This window comes from Agelaius phoeniceus, chromosome 23 (genome assembly GCF_051311805.1).
Source record: "Agelaius phoeniceus isolate bAgePho1 chromosome 23, bAgePho1.hap1, whole genome shotgun sequence".
Classification (NCBI taxonomy): domain Eukaryota; kingdom Metazoa; phylum Chordata; class Aves; order Passeriformes; family Icteridae; genus Agelaius; species Agelaius phoeniceus.
The window spans coordinates 6,636,067-6,653,925 of NC_135287.1; the positions used below are offsets into that span (position 1 = coordinate 6,636,067).

The 17,859-nt window shown below is 41.9% G+C and overlaps 1 protein-coding gene and 1 long non-coding RNA gene across 3 annotated transcripts; both read left to right on the plus strand.

Moving 5' to 3' along the window:
- The first annotated feature begins 1,121 nt into the window (after positions 1-1,121).
- On the plus strand, positions 1,122-4,016 carry LOC143695642 (uncharacterized). The gene is made up of 2 exons (XR_013185060.1): positions 1,122-1,886; positions 1,927-4,016. It is a non-coding gene; the product is annotated as an uncharacterized LOC143695642 (long non-coding RNA).
- A 2,314-nt stretch (positions 4,017-6,330) lies between these two features.
- LAYN (layilin) lies at positions 6,331-16,675 on the plus strand. 2 transcript variants are annotated; one of them, XM_077189987.1, is made up of 8 exons: positions 6,331-6,589; positions 7,143-7,166; positions 8,749-9,046; positions 12,169-12,326; positions 13,153-13,191; positions 13,588-13,671; positions 14,043-14,145; positions 15,211-16,675. In XM_077189987.1, the coding sequence occupies exons 1-8, from the start codon at positions 6,523-6,525 to the stop codon at positions 15,548-15,550; spliced, it is 1,113 nt and encodes a 370-aa protein (XP_077046102.1). In that variant the 5' UTR covers positions 6,331-6,522; the 3' UTR covers positions 15,551-16,675. The 2 variants fall into 2 exon arrangements, with proteins under 2 accessions (XP_077046102.1, XP_077046103.1); XM_077189988.1 differs by lacking the exon at positions 7,143-7,166.
- Positions 16,676-17,859: the final 1,184 nt, after the last annotated feature.

Sequence of the window (17,859 nt, forward strand, 5' to 3'; positions counted from 1 at the left end):
GGGAATATTCCAGAAGAAAAGATGGGAACATCCCCAGGGAAAAGATGGGAGCATCCCAGGAGAAAAGATGGGAATATTCCAGAAGAAAAGATGGGAACATCCCCAGGGAAAAGATGGGGGCAACCCAGGAGAAAAGGTGGGAGCATCTCAGGAGAAAAGGATGGGAACATCCCAGAAGAAAAGATGGGAGCAATCCAAGGAAAATATGGGAATATCCCAGGAGAAAAGGTGGGAACAACCCTGGAGAAAAGATGGAAGCAACCCAGGAGAAAAGGTGGGAACACCCCCAGGTAAAAGATGGGAACAACCCAGGGAAAAGATGGGAATATCCCAGGGGAGAAGATGGGAACATCCTCAGGGGAAAGCTGGGAGCATCCCCAGGGAAAAGGATGGGAACATTCTCAGGGGAAAAGATGGGAGCATCCCCAGAGGAATTCTGCCAGGGAAAGGCTCCTGGAGAAGGGAACAGGGAAGAATCTAAATACTAAATATAGATATAAATATTATACATAAATATATTTAAACTATATATGAATATGAACATCGTTTCAAATATAAATATATATTTTTAGTATATTCATAGTATATTTCTATACATCTAAATATGGATATTAGATGTATATTTACATCTAACAGAAATATATATCTAATATGTATTTACCTCTAATTTATATTGTGTATAGATGTAAATATGTGTAATTACATATAATGGAAATATACCTCAAATATAAATATAAATATAAATATAAATATAAATATTTGGAATTTAGCAGAATAAGGGCGATATGATGAATATTTTCCATTATTTCCAATTCTTTGTTATTTTAAGAGCATTTGAGGAGATGGAGAATATGAATATAATTATTGGAAGTTTTTTCTTTGGTTGCAGGCTCGCACTCCATGACTCCTGGAGACGTGCTTGGTTTGCAGGCAGTGTAGTTAGCTGATTGTCTCCATCATGCCACAATCACTAACTTCACTGCCATCAAAACAAGGCACAGCATTCCCTGCTCCAGCCTCAGCCTGGAAACTCCCAATTCCCCACTGCAAAATCACCAAAAATGGGATTTATCTGCAGCTTTGTTCCCAGTGTGTGCTGCATGCAATGGGTTATATTGTGTTATATCTATATTTATATCTATATTCAGGTGTGTTACATTGGTTATATTGTGTTATATCCATATTCAGGTGTGTTATATTGATTATATTGTGTTATATTGGTTATATTGTGTTATATCTATATTTAGGTGTGTTATACTCTGTTATATCTATATTCAGGTGTGTTATATTGGTTATACTGTGTTATATCAATATTTAGGTGTGTTATACTGTGTTATATCTATATTCAGTGTGTTATATTGGTTATATTGTGTTATATCCATATTCAGGTGTGTTATATTGGTTATACTGTGTTATATCTATATTTAGGTGTGTTATACTGTGTTATATCCATATTCAGGTGTGTTATACTGTGTTATATCTATAATCAGGTGTGTTATATTGGTTATACTGTGTTATATCTATATTTAGGTGTGTTATACTGTGTTATATCTATATTCAGTGTGTTATATTGATTATATTGTGTTATATCCATATTCAGGTGTGTTATATTGGTTATATTGTGTTATATCCATATTTAGGTGTGTTACATTGGTTATATTGTGTTATATCCATATTCAGGTGTGTTACATTGGTTATATTGTGTTATATCTATATTTAGGTGTGTTATATTGTGTTATATCTATATTTATATCCATATTCAGGTGTGTTACATTGGTTATATTGTGTTATATCCATATTCAGGTGTGTTACATTGGTTATACTGTGTTATATCTATATTTAGGTGTGCTATATTGTGTTATATCTATATTTACATCTATATTCAGGTGTGTTACATTGGTTATATTGTGTTATATCCATATTTAGGTGTGTTACATTGGTTATATTGTGTTATATCCATATTTAGGTGTTCTAGGCCTCCGAGAGCTCATTAGACCTGGCTGGAAGAAGTGCCTGGCGCAGGGGAAGGCTCTGGCCTCAGCCTGGCTGCCAGGCAGTGTGGTTAGCTGATTGCCCACAGCAACAATCACTAGCCACACAGCCAGGTGAACAGGTCTGGAATGCTGGGAGCAGGAATGTGGGAGCAGGAATCAGAGCCCCAGCGAGGCTGAGCACACCAGGGAGCAGCACCAACGGACATAAAACATGAAATAAAACATGAGCTGCCTTCCTGCCAAGCCAATTTCCCCAGTGATCCCCCTCATGTACAGCTCATTTCCAAAAGCACGGGGATAAAATGGATTTTTGGATTTTTTCTCCTCCAAATTTGCAGGGTTTGACTCCCATTCTGACTGGGCTCAGCAAGGCCTCTGTTCTCTCATGTCCCTCCATTTATTCTGGTTGAATAAATGAAATTAAAGCCTGTGGTGGCAGCTCTTCCCCATCCTTGTAGAAGCTGGGCTGGAGTGGAAATGGCCTGAAAGAAGATGGAAACTCCTGCTGGAGCCCCAATTATTGACCTGGTTAATTAGTGTCTCACCATCAACAGAACACAAATAAAGCAATCCCAGGCAAACTATTAAACACAGAAATTGCATTTTCAGCCTGACTCTGCAATGATGAATTTTTTTTATCCTAATTTTAGCCCTGCACTCCCCATTTCCAGTGCAGAGCTGGGTTTGGGAGCCAGGCCAGGCAGAGCAATCTGCAGGAGGTGCTGAGCTCTGCAAGCCTTTCCTGAGAGTCAGCAATGCCCCTCTCCCCATCAATAATCCCAAAAGGAATCTCATCCATCACCAGCCATTACTCTGCTCTGAACTCTGCCTGCAGCCAGCAACAGTTCACTGAGGCTCCCTTTCTTTCTATTTTTTAATTTCATTTTTTTTTAATTCCTTGGAAGGTTGGACCTGATGGGTTTGGAGGGGTTTTCCAAGCAGGGATGAAAGCCAGGATTTGCAGCTTTGGGCAGCCATAAAGATTCATTTTAAGCAGTAAATGGTTTTACACAAATATAGGACACCCTAAAAGCATCCCATAAGTCTATGAAAATTCAAATTAATGCAGTGGATAGAATAAGAATAATGTTCAGGCTATTATCAGTCACGGATATTGCTTCATGTTCAAATCCAGATTTCAGATTTGATTGGGATGTGAACAAATCCAAAGGAGCAAACCCTGGAAATTGTATAAATCTGGGAAGAGAATGTGGGTTCATCCAACAAATTCCTTAAGCAAGGAGGATCCTGCAGGCTGGGGAACTCTGAAATTCCAGGCCAGGCACAGGAGGTAAATGAAGTTTAAGTGACCTAAAAAAAGTTACTAAGGACAATTTTCTATATCAAAACCACAAGAAATAAGGCAGTGAGTCCAAATTCCTCAGTTTAATGTGAAAGGAATCTTGACAGCCTGGCCATTGTTATTTTTCTATTTTTATTTTTTATTTTTTCCATTGCTCTCTCCAAGTTTTTACTCACTGCAACGCAAACACTCAGTTTATAACCAAATTACCAAACCGGCCTCTGCACTCCCTAAAAAAGCTCTCAGAAACTGGATTTGAGCAATAAGGCAAGAATTCCATTTGGGGATTTTTTATTATTATCAGCAGTGAAATATAGATTTACTGATTTATAATGGTTTGGCCTGGCCTGGCCGGATGTTTATTAGGAGAATAAAATCCAGAAGTAAGAGCTCTGGATTCTATTAAGGCTTTTCCTTCCTCCTGCTGTAATTCCCAGGATACAAAGCAGAGACAAATGAGCTGAAGATTAAGAACCAAATATCTGAATTAACAGAATTTAATTCCTCAAATGTACAGAGTAGCACTGAGATATTAAAGAAGATAAGTGCAGAGATTGGAGAAATAAGCTGGAAAACAAGATTTCAAGAGGTACTTTCAGGAATGACGTCTTCATTTTGCACATAAAAGCCTCTTTTTTTTCTTCCTCCTTATTTAAGCTTTTCAGTTGGTTCCTATTAAGCACTTCCTCTTCTCAAAGTTTATTAAAATGCTGAACTAAGTCTGTCTGCTTGGCTCAAATTCTGGTTTTTATTTCCCTTGGTCTAAATACTCAGATTCTATTTGGGGGAAAAAGATGTCCTGGATAATATAATAATAATAATAATAATAATAATAATAATAATAATAATAGTTGTTGTTATTGTTGTTATCATCATCATTACCATTGTTTTTATTATTACTACTAGTACTACTACTACTACTACAATAACTACTAACCCTAACCCTAACTAACCCTAACTAACCCTAACCCCTAACTCTATTTTACCCTGTACTAGTACATATTTTTACAAGATTTAGAAATTAAAAGGTTCCTGCTGTTTTTCTATACTCTTCTCCTTTATTTTCTGTATATTCCCCATTTATTTCTCAATAGTGGCCAAGAAAAGGAAATGGAAACTTCACCATTTTTCAGAAGGAAGCTTCACCATTTTATAATTTTGCTTTAATTCTGGCTGAGGTACAGAAAGACAGGGAACAGAGTGGTTGTGGAAGTATTTTTATTTTCCTGGAAAAGCCAGGAAACATCAGAGCCCGCTCCTGTTTCCCAGGATTGACACACCCTCAATGCCAGCAACTTTCCAACTCTTCCCTCTGGAATTCCTGGCCTCTGGACTGAGCTGTTTTCAGGGCATTTTAAAGGATTTTCCTCCCCTTAAAATACAAAATTCAGAATCAGCTTCTTCCCTTGACCTCTCAAGAGCAGCTCAAAGTTTGAAATCTCCTCTAAAACCATCAATCTCCTATTTTAGAGCATCAATCCTGGTTTTTCTCTGCCTGAACAGATTCACTTTGCTGCTTTTCCACCACCTGGGAAAAATGCCAGCATCTCTTGCATTTTTTCATATTTATCATCGGTTTGTGCATTCCAGAGCTTTTCCTATTTTATTTTGCTCTTTGGGGCATTATGGTGGGCCTGACAGATGAAGTAAAGTGGGGAGTAAGCCATGTCTGGAAGAACTGAATTCCCTTTACATGTGTGGAGAGGTCAATGGCAGTTTCTGCTTTTATAAAGTGACCAGATTTGTGGTCAGTTGTTGCACAGGTAATGTCATGATTTAAAATCTCAGCTTTTCCTTTTCCTCCCCCTGTATTGACCACTACAGGTTGGTTTGGCGAGGAATTTGCTGCTTGTTTCACTCTTTGGTTTGGGTTTTTTTGCCCAAAGCCTTTCTGTTGCTCTGCTCAGTAATAGTGCATGTCTGAGTCTCACATGCAGCAAATGTGCAGCAATTTTGCAATTAAAATATGTGACAGCCTGAGCCATAAACAGGGCTGGATGGAGAGCCTGGGCTGCAAGAATCAGGTGTGGAGCAGCTTCCCAAGAATCCATGCAGGAATCACAATTCCCTGGCTGTGCTTCCCTTCTCAGGGCTAAAAACGCTGAGATTTTGGAGCCAATCCTGATTTTGCACTTCAGGTGTTCCTTGTGGTGATCCCTTCCTACTCAGAATAGCCAGAATATTTAGAACAGTTAGATTCAAGAATATAGAATAGAATATAGACTATACAATGATTCTGCAGTTAGATTTAGAATAGTTAGCTTTAGAAAATAGTTAGATTTAGAAAACTGGGATTGAGATGGATAAAAGAAGTCAGTGGTTGGCTGGAGCAGCAGGAAACCATAAAGCTCATCCTGCTTCTCTGCAGCAAATCCAAGGCTGGGAAAGAGAAGGAAAAACCTTTAAAAAAAGAAAATATTAATATTTAGATTTAGAAAACTGGGATTAGGATGGATTAAATAGTGTTTGGCTGGAGCGGCAGGAAACCGTAAAGCTCATTCTGCTTCTTTGCAGCAAATCCAAGGCTGGGAAAGAGAAGGAAAAACCTTAAAAAATTTAAAAAATCCGAATAGAAAACTTTTCTAAATCTAAAAAAAATCAGGGATGGATAAAATAGGTCAGTGGTTGGCTGGAGGGGCAGGAAACCTTAAAGCTCATCCCACTTCTCCACAGCAAATGCACAGCTGGGAAAGAGAAGGAGAAACCCTTCCAAAAAAACCAAACGAACAAACAAACAAAAAAATCCCAATAGTTAGATTTACAAAACTGGGATTGGGATGGAGAATAGGTCAGTGGGTGGCTGGAGCGGCAGGAAACCGTGAAGCTCATCCCACTTCTCCGCAGCAAATGCACAGCTGGGAAAGCGAAGGAAAAACCTTCCCAAAAATAAATAAATAAATAAATAAATAAATAAATAAATAATAAATAAATAAATGGGAAATCCGGAACGGCCAGCGCGGGGCTGGGTCCGCCCCTGGGTGGTTCCTGGCGGGCGGGGGCTGCGATGGGGACATAAAGCGGGATCGGGGGGATGCGGGCAGAGCCATGCGGGGCGCAGGGAGCGGCGGCCGGAGGAGGAGGAGAGCGCTGAGCCCCGGGACAACGCCGGCTCCGCGGGGCCGGGGCTGAGCCGAGGAGGAGCAGGAGGAGAGGAGGAAGGAAGGAAGGCAGGGGAGGAAGGAGGAGCTGTCGCTGTCGCTGTCGCTGTCCCGTCGCGGCGGAGCGATGCTGGCGGCAGCGGCGCTGTGCGCGGCCGCGCTGGGCTGCGCGGCGGGGGCGCGGCTGCTCAGCGGTAAGAGGGGCTGGGGATCGCTGCGAGATCGTGTGGGGATCCTCTCCAACCCGAAAAGATCCCTCCGGCCCCGCCTCTGTGGCTGGGAGGGTCGCGATGCGCTGTCGCGACATGGGCAGGGATGCTGTCGCTTGGCGGCGGCGCAGGGAGAGGTTGGGTTTGCTCGTTCTGGGCGTCTTTTCCAACTTTTCCGGCTGATTTTCCCCGCCGGCCCGGCCCGGGGAGCTCGCTGGAGTCAGATCCCGAGTGAGGAGATAAAGGGGAAGCAGCACAAGGGATCCTTTCAGGCTGGCTCAGAGCTGCGCATTCCGGGTCCCAAACCGAGCGCTGAGAGCCGGCCAGGAATCAGCTCCAGCTCATTTCCTCTGCTGAACGCAACGGCGAGCTTGGCCGATAAGGCAGAGACTTTCTTCCTCTATTTTTTTTAATGAGGAAAGAATGTGTTTGTGTGTCAGGGAAGAGCCGATGCAGTTTTTGGGACGCTGTTTCTGGAGAGTTGCAGGTTTTTAGTGACACTCTGCTGTCTGTGTTTTCCCTTTGCCTCTTCCAGCAGCAGTGGACATTTCCCTCAGAAGAGGTAAGGGGCTTTGTCTTTTCCTCAGAGTGTCAAATTTCCAAGAGAAACAGAGGCTGTGCTAGAAACGTATTTTTTAACGGTGCTGTTGGAGTAAAAATCCTGCTTCTATTGTAATCCCTTTGCAAAATGTTAGCAAGCTCTATTTCTGGCTATTTAACTGTTGAAAAATCCTAGTGTGAAAGATGTTCAAACTCCCACTCCTCCAGTGACCAACACAAAAGGATAAAGCAAAGCCAGCAATGATCCCATGGCAGGGTTTATAACGACCTGTCCTTGCATTATCCGTTTGTTCCAAGCACACCACAAGTGTTGCTGAATGTTTTCCTTCTGTAAAAACATGTAGGTTAGCAGATTGTGCCTGCAAAGAAATATTTACTGAGCAAAACAAAGCTGTTTGTTTCCACAGTCTAAATATTGGGACTGCTCTGCTGAAAAAAACCACCCGAGTGCATCATTTTGGATGATGTGTCTTTTCACTTTGATCTTCCCTCGGAACCAAAATAAGCTCTGCTGCTTCTGCATGAGACAATCCTTGGCTTGTGACAGCCTGAAAACAGACATTGTTTACTCCCTGGGCAGGCAGAAACATTGCAGAGCTGGAAACTGGGCTGTGGGAATTCATCCTGTGATCCCCAGTACAGATCCTGGAAATAAAAGAGTTTGAGGTTGGATGTAAATCAGAAATTCTGCCCTGTGAGGGCGGTGAGGCCCCGCTTGGCCAGAGGAGCTGGGGATGTCCCATCCCTGGCAGTGCCCAAGGCCAGGCTGGACTGGGCTTGGAGCAGCCTGGGACAGTGGGAGGTGTCCCCATGAGGGGGTTTTAAGGTCCTTTCCAACCCCAAATAATCTGGGATTCTATGGCACTGCAATATCCATTGAACTATTGCATATAGATATAGCTATATTGCATATCTATATTACATATCTATATTATATCTATAGTGCATATCTATATAATATATATTATATCTATCTATATTGCATATAGATAATATATATTGTATCTATATTGTATATTCATTGCATAGAGATATAATATACATTTAATCTGTATTGCATATCTATATATCTATATTGCATAGAGATATCTATTATATATTGTATTTCTATATTATATTTATATTGCATATTGATATATATTATTGCATATGGATATATATTGCAGAAAAAGATTAAGTCTTGCTATCTCTGCTTGTATAAGGAAATCTCTAATTTTGACCATTTAATTCCTTAAAAATAACCATAATTTTAAAAGCCTCTTGGAACCCTTGCAGGGGAACTTTGCTTTTTAAGAGGTTGCATGTGCCAGCTTGCTCTGGCATAGTGTTTCTTTGAGAGGAACTCCCAGGGTCTGCAAATCCCAGAAAAATCATGAGAAGAGCAGGACATGAAAGGACCTAAACTTTGAGATTCACTAATAAAAATCTGGAGGTGCCATTTACCAGCCTAGTAACACAAAACCCTTTTACCTGTGTTGTGTTCTCCATATAAACAGCACAAAACTCATTCAAAGCGATGTTTTATTTCCATTTTGCTGCTGTTTAGTGCCATTCCTGTGACAGTTTTCTCTCCCTCCCCGCAGGGCAGACGGTTTGCAGGCGTGGGACGCAGAAACCCTGCTACAAAATCGTTTATTTCCACGATGCCTCCCGCAGGACCAGCTATGAGGAGGCTCACCTGGCCTGCAGAGCTGACGGGGGACACTTGGTCAGCATCGAGAGCCCAGCGGAGCAGAGACTGATTGAGTCATTGATCAGGGGCCTCCTGGCCTCCGATGGGGACTTCTGGATAGGGCTCAGGAGGAGGAAGGAGGAGGGGGACAACGGCACTGAGTGTCACAGCTTCTACTCCTGGTCAGACGGGAGCTCGTCCAAATTTCGGTGGGTACCTGGGAGTGGCACTGTGGGACTGGCAGGGCCCTCAGGAATTCGGGATTTTGTCCAGTAAGTCCAGGCAGTGACAGATGTCACTTGTCCTCCTCCTGTGTTGTATTTTCGGAGGCCTCCACTGTTGGGAGGAAGGATGACTCTGACTCCATGTTCTCAGAAGGCGAATTTACTATTTTGTGATCTATATTATATTGAAGAATGCTATACTGAACTGTACTAAATAATACAGAAAGGATACAAATAGAAGGCTAAAAGATAATAATGAAAAACTCGTGACTCTCTTCTCAGAGTCCGACACAACTTAGCTCCAACTGGCCATTAAGTCAAAACAATTCACATGAAAGCAATGAAACAATCTCCAAACCCATTCCAAAGCAGCAAAACACAGGAGAAGATATATAATAATCAGATAATTATTGTTCTCATTTTGATCTGAGGCTTCTCAGCTTCCCAGGAGAAAAATCCTGGGCAAAGGGATTTTTCAGAAAATGTGACAGTGACACTTCTGCACCCATCCCTTCTCCCTCCTGGTGGTGCTCCATGGCAGTGGCTGCTTTAGGCTAAATTGATCATTTTGGGGGGCAAAAAGGAGGGGAAACAACAAGAGCTGTGGCCTTAAAATCTCTGATTAGGCAGCTACAAATGACCTGGAGATTCCTACACTGCAGATCCCATAATGTCACTGTCGGGGCGGTCACGACACAGAGCAGAGACCACAAACAGGCTCAGCTGGCAACTCCTTATTATTGAACGTGGCTGACTTTATACACTTTGCAATTGTTTATGCTTCTTCTGCCCCAACTATTGGCCACAATGAGTCAACATAACACTATTGGTGAAATAGTTATAATTATAATAGTTATATATAGTTATATATAGTTATATATAGTTATATATAGTTATATATATATGGTTATATATAGGTATATATATATAGTTATATATAGTTATAGATATAGTTATATATTTAGTTATATATAGTTATATATATAGTTATATATATAGTTATATATAGTTATATATATATAGTTATATATAGTTATATATATAGTTATATATAGTTATATATAGTTATATATAGTTATATATATAGTTATAATAGTTATATATATATATAGTTATAATAGTTATATATATATATATAGTTATAATAGTTATAACTATAATAGTTATACTATTGGTGACAAGTTACAGCGACTTCAACTTTCTAAAAATGCTTCCTCCAGCTGCAAGGTTCTCTTATCTTTCTTCTCTTGCTCTCCTTGCTTACAGCCTTGAAGAGAGCTCCTTATCAGCTTCTTCTTTCTCCTCAGCTTCTCCTCACTCCTTTAGCTAACAGGCCTGCTGTTAGTCCCTTCCACACCATAAAGTTTATACCTGCTGTCCTGAAAAATGAAAAAATTTATTCCCCTACTGAAGGTTCCTGCACTGCAGATCCCGTAAAGTTTTATACCTGATGTCCTGAATAATGAAAAATGGGATTCCCTTGCTGAGGGAATAATATTTTTTTCCTGTGAGACAGCAAAATATTAGAGCTGCAGGATTTATTGCAGCCATGGAAAACTAAAGTTTTCACAGCAATTTTAAATTTCTGCTTCCTTGTCTTAAGGAACCACAGGATTTGTTATAATTAAATTATGAAAGCAACAACATTGACACCAATTTGCATCCTTGTATCAGACATGTAAAAAAACACCTTGAAATTTTGACCTTTTTGCTCTGGGAGCAGCCCATAAAGCATTTCATTCTCTCAGAAATGAACAAATAAAACCAGGTTTTAGCATTATTTGATATCTTAAATTCTCTCCCGTGGTTCAGATATTGGGGGTGGATAATGGGAAGCTGGAACCAGAATCTGCTGCTAAGAAACAGGCACAGCTTTCCTGCCTTCCATTGGTGAGACACTCTTCTTTCTGCTGAATTACAGAGCCAAGGAAAACACCAGGGGAGGAAGGAAATGAGGGAGGAATAAAGCATTGGAATGGTTGGAAAAGCACCATTTAAAATGGGTGTTCTCCCATGCTGAGTACCTCTGGATATCTGGAATTATTTATGTCCTATGCATAATTTTTGGCAGGCAGAAAATTCCTCATTCCAGAATCAGTGGGGATTGAACAATTGGCAAAATCAGGGCACTTTTAGAGGTGTTTTCTGAGTTACATAAAATATCTCCTCACCAACAGTGATTTTACAGTGCTGCCTCTTCCTGTGCACTGCCTGGAAAAGCAGCACAGGTGGCTGGTGGTGAGGTTTATTCTTAGAAAACAAAAAAAAAAGAAGTTATCTGCAAGACTGTGGTGGTGCATTTCTGACAGAGGAAGCCAGGTTCTGCTTCAGATTTTTCTTTTTTTTTCATTAAATAGGTGCCAAAATTCAGCAGGCATTGAGACTGAGAAAGCAAAAATTATGATTTTTTCACAGGTTTAAAATTGTGTGGAGAAATTCCTCTGCAAGGCTCAGTGAAAGCTCAGGAGAACTTGGACTTTCTCTACACAATTGCAGCTCGTTTTGAGCTACTTTAATGTTCAAGAAATGACCTTGTCTACAAGAAAATAGTGAATTCTAAACCCACATTGTTAAAGATGTACCCAGGGACCAGAACTGAATCCTCGTTTCTGGTTTATTCCATGGTGTCCACACTCATTGCCACAACATTTAAGAAACAAATTCATTAAAAAATAATTATAAAAATCTGTTAATTGCACTGGCTGAGACCTTTTGGTAATGCTGACTGGGAGAGGAAGGAGGGAAGGGAAATTGTGAGGAGCTCAACCCTTTGCTTGTCCGCATTTGTTGAACTTGCTTGCAGGGTTTGAAACTCTGAATTAAAAGAACAAACAACTGCATTTCATCCCTCCCATTTTCCATTTGCAGTGGAGGAAAATTTCCCTTCAGAGGGGAGGGAAATTGTGAGGAGCTCCACCCTTTGCTCTCTGATATTTGTCGAGCTTGCTTGCGGGGTTTGAAAAAATCTGAACTAAAAGAACAAATAACCGCATTTCACCCCTCCCATTTTCCCCAGTGGAGCTGCAGGGCGGGCCATAACCCCTCTAACTCTGCTTTTTCCCCCCTCCAAGGCGCCCCTGAGGTGGTTTTTCTGTGTGTTTCCCCAGGAACTGGTACGTGGACGAGCCGTCGTGCGGGGCCGAGGTGTGCGTGGTGCTCTACCACCAACCCTCTGCCCCTCCCGGGCTGGGGGGGCCCTACATGTTCCAGTGGAATGATGACAGATGCACCATGAAAAACAACTTCATCTGCAAATATTCCCAGGGTGAGGAGGCTCTGTGGGCTCACAGGCCCCCAGCAGGAGGAATGGGGAGTGTGGTGGGTGATTGGGAAATTCTGGAGGGGCTTGAGAGGTGGCCTGAAAATTAATAGATTAAATAATGATTGATGGTTAAATAATGATTGATGATTAATTAATAATTGATGATTTTTGAGTGTATCCACAGCAAGGAAGGAGACAAGGCTGGGAACAGATTAGGAAAGATACATGAAAATGTTTGTAAACTGGACTACGTGCATGAGTACGTGTGTATACATGACTTATTAAATTTCTGTTAAACTCACAGACATTTCTCTAAGTTTTACAGAAATTGTGTAAAACTTGCAGAAATTTCTCTTAGTTATACAGAAATTCTGTTTTTACAGAATTTACAAAATTTCTGTTTTACAGAAGTTCTGTGAACTTACAGAATTTTCTCTAAAGCTTACCAATCATATTGACGCTAATTGCTTTGCACCAATGAATATAATGAATTATTGTGGTGCAGTTAATGATATAAGGCCAGGCTTTGTTAAGAGTATAGAAGCTGGAGAACATGCAGAATAAAACCTTTTTCTCCTTAGATACTGATCACGTGTGTGTCACATCCAACCTAACAGGGACACAAAACCCTCCCTCAGTTTTTAATTCATGCAGCAAATGAGGAAAAAATCCCAGTGTCTGTAGCTGCTTGTGGTTTGCATCAATTCCCTGGGGGTTTTTGTGAGGGGTTTGAGGTCTCAGATTGGGGGAGAACACAGAAGAGCTGTGCTCAGGCTGGAAATTGTGCATTTCACTCATGGGGAAATTCTGCATTTCTCTTTTCTTCCAGAGAAGCCAACAAGAGCTCCAATAGACAATTCCCGAAGAGGTGAGTTGGACATATTTGTTTGGGAATTTAAAAAAAAAAAATTTAAACATTTTTAATCATTAAAATAATTATTTCAATTAATAATTATTTTAATTATTAATTATTTTAAAAAAATAATATCCACTGCTGGCTTGCAGTGGAAATACTCTGCCATTCACTGTCAAGGACACCCAAAAAGAAGCTCCCCTGCAGTTTGCACTTTCCCTGTGCTGTTCCCTGCCCCATCCTGCAGGGAAAATCCTGCAGGGATTGAAGTGCAAGAATCCCAGTGCACCTCATGCATCTTTGCAGCTCTCAGCCTCTTCAATCTCCTCTCAGCCTTGCTTTTTTATTATTAAAAAAAATAAAATAAAATAAAATAAAATTTGCAGAATTAATGAAGCTGCTTCTTTCCAGCTGTGGCAACAGAGCCCTGGAAGCCAAAATTCCCAGAGGAACGCGGGCGGAAAGGTGGCAATGGAACAGCTGGGAGAGCCAAAGGTAAATTCTGCTCTCAAAATCTCATTTCAAGTGTTTGGCTCAAAATGTGGAAAGCTGAATATAGAAAACAACCTCTGGGGAAAAAACTTCCCTCAGTATTTCACAGACAGAATAAGGAGGTTGCTCTGGAGGTAAAAATGTTCAAAATCCAAAGCTGTGCCAAGTATTTTGGGTGTGAAAAAGCCACTTTTGTTATTTATTTATTGTGAATTATATTATTCTATTTATTGTGAATGTTATATAATGAATATTATATTATTATTGTGGATTTTATTACTATATTTATTGTGAATGTTTTGTTTGTACACCTGTGATTAACCATGAAAAACTTGCAATTTCTTCTCATGACCCTGCTTCATTTTTACCCCCAGAACCCATTCAGGGCCTTGCCTTTGTCCTCATTTCCAGCGTTCCTGTGCTGCTTCTCCTGCTGGCCATCACAGGCATCTCCTGCTTTTGGCTGTTCATGAAGAGGTGAGTGGAATTCTTGTGTTCTTTCTGAATTAGCAGTGGCACCTTGTCCTGTTCACAGCTAATTTTACCATCCTGTAAAAAGCTCTGCACAGGAGTGTTTGCAGCCAGAGAAATGCTGAAAAAGTGATGCTGATGCTCCAGGCTGAGTTAATTGGAAGTAAAACTCTAAGTAAATCCCATTATTTCTTTTCCTGCATTCACAGACATAGCAGGCAGGAAAAAAATATCGCCAAGATTACAATTGGGATGTGTTGACCCTTCTACTTTTCTTATTCAAGCTTTGAATTATCAGAAGTTCCCCTTCAAAAGCAAAAAAAAAAAATAAATGCAGCAATGGAAACAAAAGTACAAAAACAATTTGGAGCAGAGAATGTTTAGCAATGCCCTCTCCTTGCTTTCCCTGCATGCACAGCAGCTTGGAGGGGGAATGCTGGCTGGGATTTTGGGAATGTCAGGAGGAGTTTTGCTGCCCCAGCCTCTGAGCTCAGCAGGTCCTGCCCTGGGATCTTCCAAGAGAGCAGCCTGGGAACAAGGAATGTCCTGGGAATAAGGAATGTCCTGGGAATAAGGAATGTCCAGACTCATCACCAAATCACTGCCAGAGCTCTGCTGCTGGTTTGTGTTTTCCTCTGGGCTATTTCATGGCTTTTCCCTTTTTCCCTGCCCTCCTTAAGGAGACAGGAGCTGCTGGATATGGCCCTCAGCAGGTCCTGCCCTGGGATTTTCCAGGAGAGCAGCCTGGAATAGGGAATGCCCTGAGCCCAGCTTTGCTCAAAGCCCATCACCAAATCACTGCCAGAGCTCTGCTGCTGATTTGTGTTTTCCTCTGGGCTATCTCATGGCTTTTCCCTTTTTCCCTGCCCTCCCAAGGAGACAGGAGCTGCTGGATGTGGCCCTCAGCAGGTCCTGCCCTGGGATTTTCCAGGAGAGCAGCCTGGGAATAAGGAATGTCCTGGGAATAAGGAATGTCCAGGCTGATCACCAAATCACTCTGAGTTCTGCCGCTGGTTTGTGTTTTCCTCTGTGCTATTTCATGGCTTTTCCCTTTTTCCCTGCCCTCCCAAGGAGACAGGAGCTGCTGGATGTGGCCCCGAAGGGTGACAGGAGCTGGCTGCCCCAGCCCGGCAGGGACAGCCCCAGGCTGGACATCTCCAGGGTGATCCACAGGCAATCCGAAGCTGACCTGGCTGGGGCCAGGCCTGGCACAAAGAATTCCTCCTTCCGTGCCCAGGAGGGGCTGCAGAGCCCCTGCAGGGACCCCCGGGACGCCTCCAGCAGGGGCTGGGTGGCACCGGCCAGCGCGGAGAGCGGCTTTGTCACCAACGACATCTACGAGCTCTGCGGGGACCGCGTGGGCAGGAGCAAGGAGTCCACTTGGGTGGACAATGAGATTTATGGATACTGAGGAAATGGACCCAAAAAAGCCACTGGAATTTGGATTTTGGGTGTCAGCAAGAGCTTTCTTGCCCTCTCTATGCACTTGTTTGGTAATGGGGTGTGTGGTGTTGTGAGGGACTCCAGGATGAGGTGAGAGATGAGAATCTGACTCCGTGTTTCAGAAGATTGATTTATGATTTTATGATATATATTATATTAAAAGAAAATTATATCCTAAAACTATACTAAAAGAATAGAAGAACGGATTTCATCAGAATGCTTGAAAGAAACAGAAAATAATGATAATAAAATCTTGTGGCTGACCAGAGAGTCCGAGCCAGCTGGACTGTGATTGGCCATTAATTAGAAACAACCACATGAGCCCAATCCCAGATGCCCCTGTTGCATCCCACAGCAGCAGATAACCATTGGTTACATTTCATTTCTGAGGCCTCTCAGCTTCTCAGGAGAAAGGATCCCAGCAAAAGGATTTTTCATAAAATGTGTCTGTGACAACAATGTGGACATGCAACTCTCCAAGGTAAAAAAGAGAGAAGTTTTATTTCTGAGTCCCAACATTTATAGATTTCCAAAAGTGGCAGTGGGTTGGAGGGGGACAGGGCCACCTCTCAATGACACTGGACAAACCAACAGTGCATCAAATTTCTCCTCCTCCATAAAAGAATGCAAACCAATCAATTATTTACAGAAAGCGTGTGAGAAAGTTCATTTACAAGAATGTAAAAATCAGAAAGCTTAGAAAAACTTAAAAAATCAGGGTGACAATGGTGTGTGTGGTGTTTGTCCTGGTTTTGCATTGTGCCCCTATTCTTCTATTTTCTGCAGGAATAGGGGTTTTTAAAGACCCAAACTGAAAGGAATGTACAGATTTTGCTTTGCACCAAGGCCCCAGGAATGGCTTGTTCATACCCTCCATTCCTTTTTGTACCAAAGATATGCCTAAACTTAAGGACAATCCAAAATCCTTATTTATTTATAGACCTCCTCCTCCTCAAAGGTGCTAAAAGTTCCCTTTAATGTGTGGTGGAGCTTTCCTGGAGATGCTGAACGTGGCAGGTGGGGAAGGAATCCCTGGGTTTGCTTTGCTTGTGTGTGTGACTTTCACTGTGCCTATTAAATTTCTTTATCTCAACCCATGAGTTTGCTCATTTTTACTCCTCCAATTCCCTCCCTCATTCTGCTGGAAGGGGCAGAGACCAAGAAGTGGAAGGGGAATGACCAAGCAACCACAGAGTGCCCGGAAGGAACACAAATATTTCACATCTTTTGTTCTGCAGGTGATTTTCTGGCTCCAGGAGAGGAGCATTGCTGCAGGACAAGACTATGAAGCACCTAAAATGCATTTTGGTTGCCTAAAAGTTGGCTGTTCTCCATTGCACGTCAATAAATTAAATAGGAAAATGAAAAAAAAAATTCATAAGCTGGGAGGAAACAAAGCTTTGGCAAAAAGGTGTTTTAAATGTGGCTGAAACAACAACAGAACTGAGTGCAGGCACAGCCATGAATCTCTTCTGCCAAAATAGGCAGGAAGAAGTTTTTAGATCTCTGAGCTGTTGCTGACTGCTGCAAACTCTGAAATATTTCAATTGTCACAGCTGCTTCTCACTTCCTAAATGTCCCAGGTGCTGTGGCTGCAGTGTCACAGCGGCTGTTCCTCCACCAGGACGTGGTGCAAATAAAGCCCTGAAAGGAGAAATCCCTTAAAAAAATAAATAATCTTCTAATTGTTCTGAAAACAGTATCAAGTGGGCAACAATCTCTCCTGAAAAGCAAAATCCTGGTACAGGATCCTGGTCAGGGCTGGGCGCTCACAATATCTGGAGTAATTAAAGCAAATCAAGCAAAAGTCTGCCCACTTTTAATCCTGGATTCCTGGCCTCCTTATTTTTTTTTCTTTTTGGCAGCTATTAAGCATCTTTTAGGCATTGAAAATGAGGAGCAGAACTTGTCAGATGCTGGAGCTCAGCTGTGTAAAGCCAAATCTCGGCAGCCAAACGCGTGGCCCGACCTCTTGAGCCGCCCGTGGGCTCGGGCAGTGATCTGAGTGTGCCGGGCGTTATTAAAGTGAGGAAATTTCATAAATTTGGGATTTATCAATCCTTTGGGGCATCCCAGCTGCGGGAGGATGTGCGGGAGCAGCGACCACACGAGGGCATGTGCGCTCCACGTTGTGTCCTGGAAAATCCGCTCAGCCCCGTTCGGGAGGAGTTTGAATCCCTTTTCTTGGAGCAGAGCAAAATCCATCAGCGGCTGCTGAAAGCTGCCCTGCAGAAGATGTTTTTTGGTTTTTTTTTTTGTTTTTTGGGGTTTTTTTGT

Bases quoted from the DNA above. Each gene is read 5' to 3' on its own strand.
- LAYN (XM_077189987.1), top strand. From the start codon at position 6,523: ATGCTGGCGGCAGCGGCGCTGTGCGCGGCCGCGCTGGGCTGCGCGGCG. The intron at 7,167-8,748 runs GTAAGGGGCTTT...CCCTCCCCGCAG, and splicing joins GGACATTTCCCTCAGAAGAG to GGCAGACGGTTTGCAGGCGT. The intron at 12,327-13,152 runs GTGAGGAGGCTC...CTTTTCTTCCAG, and splicing joins CATCTGCAAATATTCCCAGG to AGAAGCCAACAAGAGCTCCA.